At 41.5% G+C, this 15574-nt stretch overlaps 1 protein-coding gene across 2 annotated transcripts in view; it reads left to right on the forward strand.

Annotated features, from left to right (window-relative positions):
• Positions 1-1865: 1865 nt before the first annotated feature.
• LOC306767020 (zinc finger E-box-binding homeobox 2-like) overlaps positions 1866-15574 on the forward strand; it is a 44588-nt gene continuing 30879 nt past the window's right edge. The window contains exons 1-4 of one of the 2 annotated variants that reach the window (XM_079254915.1): positions 1866-2058; positions 2240-2308; positions 3911-4105; positions 14715-14929. In XM_079254915.1, coding sequence (XP_079111041.1) covers positions 14900-14929 — 30 coding nt within the window. In that variant the 5' untranslated portion in view covers positions 1866-2058; positions 2240-2308; positions 3911-4105; positions 14715-14899. The remainder of the gene's footprint in view (positions 2059-2239; positions 2309-3910; positions 4106-14714; positions 14930-15574) is intronic. The other variant, XM_079254916.1, reaches the window with a different exon arrangement.

Here is a 15574-nt window from a genome sequence, read left to right on the forward strand (position 1 = left end):
GCGGGAAACAGCATCTAAGACAGAATACGCTGAAAATGGTCTTTTCTGGCTCAACGCCGGCCGGCTGGCGGTTCCCGTGATGTCATCATACCTCCACCTCCCCCCCACCACCAAGTGTCCTACCCCCACCTTCATCCCCACACGTTGTCTTGAAAGCCAAACACTGTCTGCCTGCTGAATCAATTCAATTCATCTTTATTTATATAGCGTCAAATCACGGCAATGCCATCTCAAGACGCTTTACAGACAGAGGGGAAAACATAATGAAGGCCAATTCATAACAGCCTATATAAGAAAGACAACAGACAACAGGAACTGCTACTCCCGGCCAGGGAGACCTGCTGAGACAGGAGACATACATGTTAATGATGCAACACTGTTATGGGGGGGGGGTAAAAGAAAGAGATAAAGAGAAAAAGAAAGAAGCTCAGTGTATCAGGAAATGTCCCTCAGCAGTCTAAACCTATAGCAGCATAACTAAGGGATGCTAACCATCCCTAGCTATAGGACTTATCAAAAAGATAAGTCTTCAGCCTAGTCTTAAAGGTGGGGAGGGTGTCTGCTTCCCTAACACTAACTGGGAGCTTATTCCATAAGAGAGGGGCCTGATAACCAAAGGCTCTGCCTCCTGCTCGGCTCTTTGAGACTCTAGGAACCACAAGTAAGCCTGCAGTCTGCGAACGAAGTACTCTACTTGGTATATAAGGAACAATGAGGTCTTTGATATATAGTGGTGTCTGGTTGTGGAGGGCTTTATATGTAAGGAGAAGGATTTTAAATTCTATTGTAGATTCAACAGGCAGCCAGTGAAGAGAGGCTAAAACTGGAGAAATATGATCTCTCCTGCTGGTTCTGGTCAGGACTCTGGCTGCAGAATTCTGGATCAGCTGAAGGCTTTTCAGGGCATATTTAGGACAGCCCAGTAATAGAGAGTTACAGTAATCTAGTCTCGAAGTAACAAAAGCGTGAACCAGTTTTTCTGCATCACTCTGAGACAGAATGTCCCTAATTTTGGCTATATTACGTAAATGAAAGAAGGCTGTTTTAGTAACCTGCTTAATATGTGGGCCAAAGGACAGGTCAGGGTCAAATATTACTCCAAGGTTTCTCACTGTAGCACTGGAAGCTAAAGTAATGCCATCCAGGTTCATTACAAAACCGGAAAATTTAGCTCTGAGTTTTTCAGATCCAACGAGAATTACTTCAGTCTTATCTGAGTTTAAGAGGAGAAAATTTCTAGACATCCAAGTCTTTATGTCTATGAGACAATTTTGTAGCCTATTGGGCTGATTTGTTTCATCTGGTTTAAAGGATAAGTATATCTGAGTATCATCTGCATAACAATGAAAGTTTATTCCATGCTGTCTAATAATTTTGCCTAAAGGGAGCATATATAGTGTGAAGAGTACTGGTCCAAGTACAGAACCTTGAGGAACTCCATGACTTACTGTAGTTTGGGAGGAGGACTTGTCATTTACATGAACAAACTGAAGTCTATCAGATAAATATGATTTAAACCAGCTTAACGCTGTACCTGTAATTCCAACCACCTGTTCTAGTCTCTGTAACAGAATGTTATGATCGACTGTATCAAATGCAGCACTAAGATCAAGCAAGATAAGTACGGACACAAGTCCTTTGTCTGAGGCCATAAGAAGGTCATTAGTAACTTTCACCAATGCTGTCTCAGTACTATGATGAGCTCTAAATCCTGACTGAAACTCTTCAAATAAATTAACTGTGGACCTCTGTTCTCTGTCTTCCTCCTCCTCTTCCTCTCCATTTCAGTCCTGAACTTTGTGGTGGAAACGACCTCAGAAACCGATGAAGACAGCGCCGTGGCGAACAGTGGAGGAGGAGTGAAGGATGAAGATGCAGGCAACCCAGCAGGTATTCCCAACCTGGAGGCATTGCCGCAGATCGGCCACGTCCCACTATCCCAGGGGGACCAGGGGGCCCAGAGGGACCAGGGGGACCAGAGGGACCAGGAGGACCAGGAGGACCAGGCGGACCAGGCGGAGACACAGAGCTGGAGACGGGAGGACAATGGACGTCTTGGTGGGTGTCCCTGATGGGAACCAGAAATTCAAACACACATCTAAAAGGAAGTGAACATTTTCTTCATCCACATCCACATAATTTGTTGTCATGGCAACAGCTCATCTTCATTAGCATTAGATTCCAGACTCTGCATGAAGTGTTTGAGGTTCAGAGGATAAATGTGTGTTTATGTGAACAGATGTCCGACGGGGCGACTTTGATATTCAAAGTCCAAAATCTTCTCTGAAGGCAGCAGGAAGCGAAGCAGGTGAGATAAAAACCAAATATTCAAACCAATCACAGGGGAGGAGCTGAATGAGGCCAGCACAAGCGGCAACCTGCGGCAATTTTAGAGCCAGAGCCTGCAGTTCCCCCTTCATCCACTAGGGGCTCCAGAACAGAGCAAATCCCCATAGACTCCCATGTTAAAAAGACCAACTTCACAGCAGAAATTACAGCAGAAATAAACACGTTAACAGCAGAAATAAACACGTTTACAGCAGAAATAAACATGTTTACAGCAGAAATAAGCATGCTGTTGAACATTAGGAATGTAGAACAATGGCAGTAAATCAGTTCACAGCGTGAGCTAGCTTTAGCCCACTCACCTCTGTTAGCTGGTTAGCTTTTTAGCTACAGGCAGCTCTGAGTTTACTAGATCCACCCTCACCCTCTCAGCTCCACCTCTTTGCCGATATTTGTATTTTCCGGGCGAGACGACACACATGTCCCTGCCAAGATGGTGATGGTAGGAACCGCCCACCGAACTTCAATTCAGCTCTTCAGAAACCTACGGGTGACGTCACGGAGGCTCTGCTCATCTTTATATACAATTAGCATTATGTCATAGTCAGGAACAACAGCTAATGAAATTCATCAAATAATTTCATTAAAACACTCAACTGATTTTACGTGGTTTATGGAGGGGTTCTGGCAGGCTCCGTTCTCAGACCACCTCCACCATACGGCAGGAAGAAACAAACACTTTTCAAAATAAGTTGCCTTATGGAACTGCATGGAAGATTTTTCTATATAAAATGCATCAGCAAATCAGCTGATAGCGTGTTATAATCACCGTTTCGCCATCTGGATCAATAACACACGGATCAAACAAGCGTTCGGTTTCCTATCGTTCTCATGAAACATTTTAGCTTTTTTAAGAGTAGTATCTGAATGTTTCTATCAGTCTGGTGACTTCAGTGTGGAACATATTGATAACCCGGTACGAGTGTCATGGAGCAGTAAGACTGGAGATCTTTGTGTTTATACGATACCTGATCGACTGCGCGCTGTAAGTCGGATCATTGCACGGTTTAACGCATCGTGTTAACCCAGTAATTCAGCAATCTGACTCACGTTTTACTGACAACCCGACACGTAGAGTTTCCTGTTTTTATTATTGTTTCTTTTGTTTGATTTCAGTTACCATGGTGACGTTCTGCTGATTGTAGTTTCGTCTGTATTGCATTCAGCGTTACTGAAGCGTAGAGCGGTCACTCAAATAACACCGATCACGTTATCATGATGTAACGTTTAATCGTAAAAATATAAAAAAACTTGACCCGTTATAATAAGGTCCATCTTTTCATTTTGGTGACGGCTTTACGCATCTCAGCTCTTTTCCTCTTCTTCTGCTGTTTTATTGGCGGTTTGTAAACCTTCATGTAGAGGCGTTGTCTGGAGTTTGTTTCCTCCGGCCTGATGGTGGAGGCGGATGGAAGCTGCAGCCGGACTGTCTTGCATCCATCAGTCATTATGCAGGACCGCACCGGGGGACCCTGTGTCTCTGCTGTCTGTTCCGTCTTTATGCTGATGACAGTCTTTTCTTTCTTGGTGTTTTCTTGCTGAATTGACTGTATCCTGTGATCAGTGAGACCTTCGGACGGCGTCGCAGAGCTGGATGAGTACTTCCTGAAACGTAAACTGGAGGATAGTATTGATCACACAGCAACCATCGCCGAGTACCTGCAGCGTAGTGACACCGCCATCATTTACCCAGAAGCCCCAGAGGAGGTGACACGACTTAGCACGCCTGAGGCTTTCGGTCAGGACGAGAGCGATCACAGTGAGAACAAACAACATAACAAGAAACTGATAATATGGCAACAAACAGGGGCCTGTTCCAGAAAAGAGGTTCAGCAAACTCTGAGTCGACTCTGGGGGGTCCAGCTCCGGACCTTGAGGGCCACAATCCTGCAGGTTTTCCATGTATCCCTGCTCCAACACACCTGACTCAAATCAATCATTGTGCAGGCTGTTGAAGCCATTTATTGGAAGTCAGGTGTGTTGGAGCAGGGATACATGGAAAACTTGCAGGACAGTGGTCCTCGAGGACTGACTTTACCCCTGGTCTACAATGAAACTCTGGACTCTGAGCTGAGTAACTGAGTTTTGGCTTCCAGATCAGCTGCTTTGAGTCGGTCCTATCAGCTCTGAGTACCTGGCGTCACCATGGCAACCAGTTGATTGGAGGGAGAAGTTTTTATTCCAGCAGGAGGTTTTAGTAAAAAGGGAAACTGCTGCATGATGGGAGAAAACTGCTGTGGACGTGGAAGTTTGATCTCCGATCAGACGTTGAACTGGAAACATCTGAACCATCCAGGTCCAGTCCCGCTGCAGGGAACTGGAAATAAACCTGTTGGACTGGATCATGGTGGGACATCTGCTGCAGCGGAACGGCGTCCTTCATGGCGGGAGGAGGAAGACGATGGCGAGGAGACGCCGTCTGCTGGGGTCCAGAGAGACGACGGTGATGAAATGATGATTTCAGACATGCATGACTTTCCTGACGACTCCAGCGACCTTCGTCCTTCTCATGTTCTGCTCCCGACGTTCGAAGGAAAAGTCCCGTTTCCAGAAGCATGGCGGCGTCCTGCTGTGATGTCATCGCACATAAGCGTTGCGTAATGTTGGATATCTACGGACAGAGAATCAAAATAACTGCAACACCGTGTTGTTTGATGAGTCATCGAAATGTGTTCCAGTTGTGAAAAATCTTATTTTACATAAACAATTGTGTATTGACAGAATCAGTTACTGTGGTAACAGATTCGGGTGAGACAGTACCTCACTTTCTGGAACACAAAGCCCAGTTTTCCCAACTCTGGGTTAAAAATACAAAACCCTGCTTTCTGGAACAGGCCCAGAGTAACAACAGTACAGAACAACAACATGACAACACCAAGAACATGACAACAAATTGACAACAGGGCAACATGACAACAACATGACAACAACATGACAACATGACAAAAACATGACAACATGACAACAAGCACTTGACAACATGACAACAACATGACAACAACACGACAACATGACAAAAACATGACAACATGACAAAAACATGACAACAACATGACAACAAGCACTTGACAACATGACAACAACACGACATGACAAAAACATGACAAGCACTTGACAACATGACAACATGACAACATGACAACAAGCACATGACAACATGACAACAACATAACATGACAAGAACATAACATGACAACAACATGACAACATGACAACAAGCACATGACAACATGACAACAACATGACAACAAGCACATGACAACATGACAACATGACAACAAGCACATGACAACATGACAACAACATGACAACAAGCACATGACAACATGACAACATGACAACAACATGACAACAACATGACAACATGACAACAACATGACATGACAAAAACATGACAACATGACAACAAGCACGTGACATGACAACAACATGACAACAACATGACAACAAGCACTTGACAACATGACAACAAGCACTTGACAACATGACAACAAGCACATGACAACAACATGACAACAAGCACTTGACAACATGACAACAACATGACAACATGACAACAAGCACATGACAACATGACAACAACATGACAACATGACAACAGCATGACAACATGACAACAACATGACAACAACAACATGACAACATGACAACAGCATGACAACATGACAACATGGAAACAATACTGTGACAACAACAACATGACAACAGCATGACAACATGACAACAACATGACAATATGGCAACAGCATGACAACATGACAACAGCATGACAACATGACAACAACATGACAATATGGCAACAACATGACAATATGGCAACAGCATGACAACATGACAACAACATGACAACATTACAACAACATGACAACATGACAACAACATGACAACATGACAACAGCATGACAACATGACAACATGGAAACAATACTGTGACAACAACAACATGACAACATGGAAACAATACTGTGACAACAACAACATGACAACATGACAACAGCATGACAACATGACAACAACATGACAATATGGCAACAGCATGACAACATGACAACAGCATGACAACATGACAACATGACAACATGACAACAACATGACAATATGGCAACAGCATGACAACATGACAACAGCATGACAACAGCATGACAACATGACAACATGACAACAACATGACAATATGGCAACAGCATGACAACATGACATTACAACAACATGACAATATGGCAACAGCATGACAACATGACAACAGCATGACAACATGACAACAACATGACAACAGCATGACAACATGACAATATGGCAACAGCATGACAATATGACAACAGCATGACAACATGGCAACAGCATGACAACATGACAACAGCATGACAACATGACAACAACATGACAACAGCATGACAACATGACAACAGCATGACAACAGCATGACAACATGACAACAACATGACAATATGGCAACAGCATGACAACATGACAACAGCATGACAACATGACAACAGCATGACAACATGACAACAACATGACAATATGGCAACAGCATGACAACATGACAACAACATGACAATATGGCAACAGCATGACAACATGACAACAGCATGACAACATGACAACAACATGACAATATGGCAACAGCATGACAATATGGCAACAGCATGACAACAGCATGACAACATGACAACAACATGACAACAACATGACAATATGGCAACAGCATGACAACATAACAGCATGACAACATGACAACAACATGACAATATGGCAACAGCATGACAACATGACAACAACATGACAATATGGCAACAGCATGACAACATGACAACAGCATGACAACATGACAACAACATGACAATATGGCAACAGCATGACAACATGACAACAACATGACAACATGACAACAACATGACAATATCGCAACAGCATGACAACATGACAACAACATGACAACAACACGACAATATGGCAACAGCATGACAACAACATGACAACAACATGACAACATTACAACAACATGACAGCATGACAACAACATGACAATATGGCAACAGCATGACAACATAACAACATGACAACATGACAACAACATGACAATATGGCAACAGCATGACAACATGACAACAACATGACAACATGACAACAACATGACAATATGGCAACAGCATGACAACATGACAACAACATGACAACAACATGACAATATGGCAACAGCATGACAACATGACAACAACATGACAACATTACAACAACATGACAACATGACAATATGGCAACAGCATGACAACATAACAACATGACAACATGACAACAACATGACAATATGGCAACAGCATGACAACATGACAACAACATGACAACAACATGACAACATGACAATATGGCAACAGCATGACAACATGACAACAACATGACAACATGACAACAACATGACAATATGGCAACAACATGACAACAACATGACAACATGACAACAACATGACAACATGACAACAACATGACAACATGACAACAACATGACAATATGGCAACAGCATGACAACATGACAACAACATGACAATATGGCAACAGCATGACAACATGACAACAACATGACAATATGGCAACAGCATGACAACATGACAACATGACAACAACATGACAATATGTCAACAGCATGACAACATGACAACAGCATGACAACAACATGACAACAACATGACAATATGGCAACAGCATGACAACATGACAACAACATGACAACATGACAACATGACAACAACATGACAATATGGCAACAGCATGACAACATGACAACAACATGACAATATGGCAACAGCATGACAACATGACAACAACATGACATGACAACATGGCAACAGCATGACAACATAACAGCATGACAACATGACAACAACATGACAACAACATGACAACAGCATGACAACAGCATGACAACATGACAACAACATGACAACAACATGACAACAGCATGACAACAACATGACAACAGCATGACAACAGCATGACAACATGGCAACAGCATGACAACATGACAACAACATGACAACATTACAACAACATGACAACATGACAACAACATGACAATATGGCAACAGCATGACAACATAACAACATGACAACATGACAACAACATGACAATATGGCAACAGCATGACAACATGACAACAACATGACAACAACATGACAACATGACAATATGGCAACAGCATGACAACATGACAACAACATGACAACATGACAACAACATGACAATATGGCAACAACATGACAACAACATGACAACATGACAACAACATGACAACAACATGACAACATGACAACAACATGACAATATGGCAACAGCATGACAACATGACAACAACATGACAATATGGCAACAGCATGACAACATGACAACAACATGACAATATGGCAACAGCATGACAACATGACAACATGACAACAACATGACAATATGGCAACAGCATGACAACATGACAACAGCATGACAACAACATGACAACATGACAACAACATGACAATATGGCAACAGCATGACAACATGACAACAACATGACAACATGACAACAACATGACAATATGGCAACAGCATGACAACATGACAACAACATGACAACATGACAACATGACAACAACATGACAATATGGCAACAGCATGACAACATGACAACATGACAACAACATGACAATATGGCAACAGCATGACAACATGACAACAACATGACATGACAACATGACAACATGGCAACAGCATGACAACATGACAACAGCATGACAACATGACAACAACATGACAACAACATGACAACAGCATGACAACAGCATGACAACATGACAACAACATGACAACAACATGACAACAGCATGACAACAACATGACAACAGCATGACAACAGCATGACAACATGGCAACAGCATGACAACATGACAACAACATGACAACATTACAACAACATGACAACATGACAACAACATGACAATATGGCAACAGCATGACAACATAACAACATGACAACATGACAACAACATGACAATATGGCAACAGCATGACAACATGACAACAACATGACAACAACATGACAACATGACAATATGGCAACAGCATGACAACATGACAACAACATGACAACATGACAACAACATGACAATATGGCAACAACATGACAACAACATGACAACAACATGACAACATGACAACAACATGACAATATGGCAACAGCATGACAACATGACAACAACATGACAATATGGCAACAGCATGACAACATGACAACAACATGACAATATGGCAACAGCATGACAACATGACAACATGACAACAACATGACAATATGGCAACAGCATGACAACATGACAACAGCATGACAACAACATGACAACATGACAACAACATGACAATATGGCAACAGCATGACAACATGACAACAACATGACAACATGACAACAACATGACAATATGGCAACAGCATGACAACATGACAACAACATGACAACATGACAACATGACAACAACATGACAATATGGCAACAGCATGACAACATGACAACATGACAACAACATGACAATATGGCAACAGCATGACAACATGACAACAACATGACATGACAACATGACAACATGGCAACAGCATGACAACATGACAACATGACAACAACATGACAACAACATGACAACAGCATGACAACAGCATGACAACATGACAACAACATGACAACAACATGACAACAGCATGACAACAACATGACAACAACATGACAACAGCATGACAACAGCATGACAACATGGCAACAGCATGACAACAACATGACAACAGCATGACAACAACATGACAACAACATGACAACATGACAACAACATGACAATATGGCAACAGCATGACAACATGACAACAACATGACAACATTACAACAACATGACAGCATGACAACAACATGACAATATGGCAACAGCATGACAACATAACAACATGACAACATGACAACAACATGACAATATGGCAACAGCATGACAACATGACAACAACATGACAACATGACAACAACATGACAATATGGCAACAGCATGACAACATGACAACAACATGACAACAACATGACAATATGGCAACAGCATGACAACATGACAACAACATGACAACATTACAACAACATGACAACATGACAACAACATGACAATATGGCAACAGCATGACAACATAACATGACAACATGACAACAACATGACAATATGGCAACAGCATGACAACATGACAACAACATGACAACATGACAACAACATGACAATATGGCAACAACATGACAACAACATGACAACATGACAACAACATGACAACAACATGACAACATGACAACAACATGACAATATGGCAACAGCATGACAACATGACAACAACATGACAATATGGCAACAGCATGACAACATGACAACAACATGACAATATGGCAACAGCATGACAACATGACAACATGACAACAACATGACAATATGGCAACAGCATGACAACATGACAACAGCATGACAACAACATGACAACATGACAACAACATGACAATATGGCAACAGCATGACAACATGACAACATGACAACAACATGACAATATGGCAACAGCATGACAACATGACAACAACATGACAACATGACAACAACATGACAATATGGCAACAGCATGACAACATGACAACATGACAACAACATGACAATATGGCAACAGCATGACAACATGACAACAACATGACATGACAACATGACAACATGGCAACAGCATGACAACATGACAACAGCATGACAACATGACAACAACATGACAACAGCATGACAACATGACAACAACATGACAACAGCATGACAACAACATGACAACAACATGACAACAGAATGACAACAGCATGACAACATGACAACATGGCAACAGCATGACAACATGACAACAGCATGACAACATGACAACAACATGACAACAACATGACAACAGCATGACAACAACATGACAACAACATGACAACAGAATGACAACAGCATGACAACATGGCAACAGCATGACAACAACATGACAACAGCATGACAACAACATGACAACAACATGACAACATGACAACAACATGACAATATGGCAACAGCATGACAACATGACAACAGCATGACAACATGACAACAACATGACAATATGGCAACAGCATGACAACATGACAACAGCATGACAACAACATGACAATATGGCAACAGCATGACAACAGCATGACAACATGACAACAACATGATAACATGACAACAGCATGACAACATGACAACAACATGACAACATGACAACAGCATGACAACATGACAACATGACAACAACATGACAATATGGCAACAGCATGACAACAACATGACAACAACATGACAACATGACAACATGACAACAACATGACAATATGGCAACAGCATGACAACATGACAACAGCATGACAACATGACAACAACATGACAATATGGCAACAGCATGACGACAACATGACAACAACATGACAACATGACAACAACATGACAATATGGCAACAGCATGACAACATGACAACAACATGACAATATGGCAACAGCATGACAACATGACAACAGCATGACAACAACATGACAATATGGCAACAGCATGACAACATGACAACAGCATGACAACAACATAACATGACAACAGCATGACAACATGACAACAACATGACAACAACATGACAACATGACAACAGCATGACAACATGACAACAACATGACAACATGACAACAACATGACAACATGACAACAACATGACAACATGACAACAACATGACAACATGACAACAGCATGACAACATGACAACAACATGACAACAACATGACAATATGGCAACAGCATGACAACATGACAACAGCATGACAACATGACAACAACATGACAACATGACAACATGACAACAACATGACAACAACATGACAACATGACAACAGCATGACAACATGACAACAACATGACAACATGACAACAGCATGACAATATGGCAACAGCATGACAACATGACAACAGCATGACAACATGACAACAGCATGACAACAGCATGACAACATGACAACAGCATGACAACATGACAACAACATGACAACAACATGACAATATGGCAACAGCATGACAACATGACAACAATATGGCAACAGCATGACAACATGACAACAGCATGACAACATGACAACAACATGACAATATGGCAACAGCATGACATGACAACAACATGACAATATGGCAACAGCATGACAACATGACAACAGCATGACAACAACATGACAATATGGCAACAGCATGACAACATGACAACAGCATGACAACAACATGACAACAACATGATAACATGACAACAGCATGACAACATGACAACAACATGACAACATGACAACAACATGACAATATGGCAACAGCATGACAACATGACAACAACATGACAACAGCATGACAACATGACAACAACATGACAACATGACAACAACATGACAATATGGCAACAGCATGACAACATGACAACAGCATGACAACATGACAACAGCATGACAACATGACAACAACATGACAACATGACAACAACATGACAACAACATGACAATATGGCAACAGCATGACAACATAACAACAACATGACAACAGCATGACAACATGACAACAACATGACAACAACATGACAATATGGCAACAGCATGACAACATGACAACAGCATGACAACATGACAACAGCATGACAATATGGCAACAGCATGACAACATGACAACAGCATGACAACATGACAACAACATGACAACATGACAACAACATGACAATATGGCAACAGCATGACAATATGGCAACAGCATGACAACATGACAACAGCATGACAACATGACAACAACATGACAACATGACAACAACATGACAATATGGCAACAGCATGACAACATGACAACAGCATGACAACATGACAACAACATGACAACAGCATGACAACATGACAACAGCATGACAATATGGCAACAGCATGACAACATGACAACAGCATGACAACATGACAACAACATGACAACATGACAACAACATGACAATATGGCAACAACATGACAATATGGCAACAGCATGACAACATGACAACAGCATGACAACATGACAACAACATGACAACATGACAACAACATGACAACAATATGGCAACAGCATGACAACATGACAACAGCATGACAACATGACAACAGCATGACAACATGACAACATGACAACAACATGACAATATGGCAACAACATGACAACAGCATGACAACATGACAACAACATGACAACATGACAACAGCATGACAACATGACAACAACATGACAACAATATGGCAACAGCATGACAATATGGCAACAGCATGACAACATGACAACAACATGACAACAATATGGCAACAGCATGACAACATGACAACAGCATGACAACATGACAACAGCATGACAACATGACAACATGACAACAACATGACAATATGGCAACAACATGACAACAGCATGACAACATGACAACAACATGACAACATGACAACAGCATGACAACATGACAACAACATGACAACAATATGGCAACAGCATGACAACATGACAACAGCATGACAACATGACAACAGCATGACAACATGACAACAACATGACAACATGACAACAGCATGACAACATGACAACAACATGACAACAACATGACAATATGGCAACAGCATGACAACATGACAACAGCATGACAACATGACAACATGACAACAGCATGACAACATGACAACAACATGACAATATGGCAACAGCATGACAACATGACAACAACATGACAACAATATGGCAACAGCATGACAACATGACAACATGACAACAACATGACAATATGGCAACAACATGACAACAGCATGACAACATGACAACAACATGACAACATGACAACAGCATGACAACATGACAACAACATGACAACAATATGGCAACAGCATGACAACATGACAACAGCATGACAACATGACAACAGCATGACAACATGACAACAACATGACAACATGACAACAACATGACAACATGACCACAAGTGACAACATAACAATTTGACAAAATAAAATGCATAATTTACTGGAGTGTAATATAAAAATAATGAGTTTCTAACATTGCTAAACACACGTTCCTTAAGTCTGATGAAGGGTCTCGGCCTGAAACCTCCTTTTTACTGCTGGAGAATGGATCACACTGGGAGCTGCTTCTAGTGTGCAGTTAGATTTCTTGATTTGAGTTTTCCTATGGCCTGCCCTTAGATTGAACTCTTTTCAGAATGTGCATGATGTTGAACTGAAACAGCATGACATGTTCATGGTGAACTCTGACCCTGCCCACAGACCTGGCGCATGGCACTGCCGATGAATTCGCTCAGCTGCTAACGTGTCCCTACTGCGAGCGCGGCTACAAGCGACTGACATCCCTGAAAGAACACATCAAGTATCGGCACAAGAAGAATGATGAGAGCTTTTCCTGCATTCTGTGTGCTGAAACCTTCACCCAGCGCTCTCACCTGGAGCGTCACATGACCACACACAAGCCCACCAGGGACCAGGTAGGCAAATACACCATGTTTTTATTTATTTTGTAGTGGTGGCCATGATAGTAACAGCAGTAGCGGTAGAAATGGTAGTAATAATAGGAATTGCTGTAATGATGGTGCTCAAAAGTAATGGTGGTAAAGGTTATAATAGTAGTAACCATAGGTATGATGGTAGAAATGGAACTCATGTTTGTAATAATGGAGTGTGTGTAAGTATTCATGTTGGTAATGTAAGTGATGGTAATAATGCAGTTAGTGGTACGAATGGTGGTTACTTACCATCTTTCCGGTCATATTGACCATTCGAAGCACATCATACAACTTGTCAAATTCACCCATACCCAGATACGGGAGGCAGCTTGGGATTCAGTGTCTTGCCCAAGGACACTTCTGCATGCAGCCTGGAATCGATCCCCTAACATTCCCGTTGAGGACGACTGCTCTTCCTCCTGAGCTACAGCCACCAATGAAAATGCCGCTTGTGGTATTAATGGTGTTAATGCTGGTAATGGTAGTACTGGTAAGAATGGAGTTAATGGTAGTTTTAGAGGCCAAAAAAAGTGATTGAACAGCTTCAGTTGCTCAACAATCATCAGCACAGATATTATCATTACAAAGCTATTTCTCATTGGAGCATCACTCATTTTCAGCAACCCT

Source organism: Telmatherina bonti (assembly GCF_933228915.1).
Source record: "Telmatherina bonti genome assembly, chromosome: 15".
In the NCBI taxonomy this organism is placed as follows: domain Eukaryota; kingdom Metazoa; phylum Chordata; class Actinopteri; order Atheriniformes; family Telmatherinidae; genus Telmatherina; species Telmatherina bonti.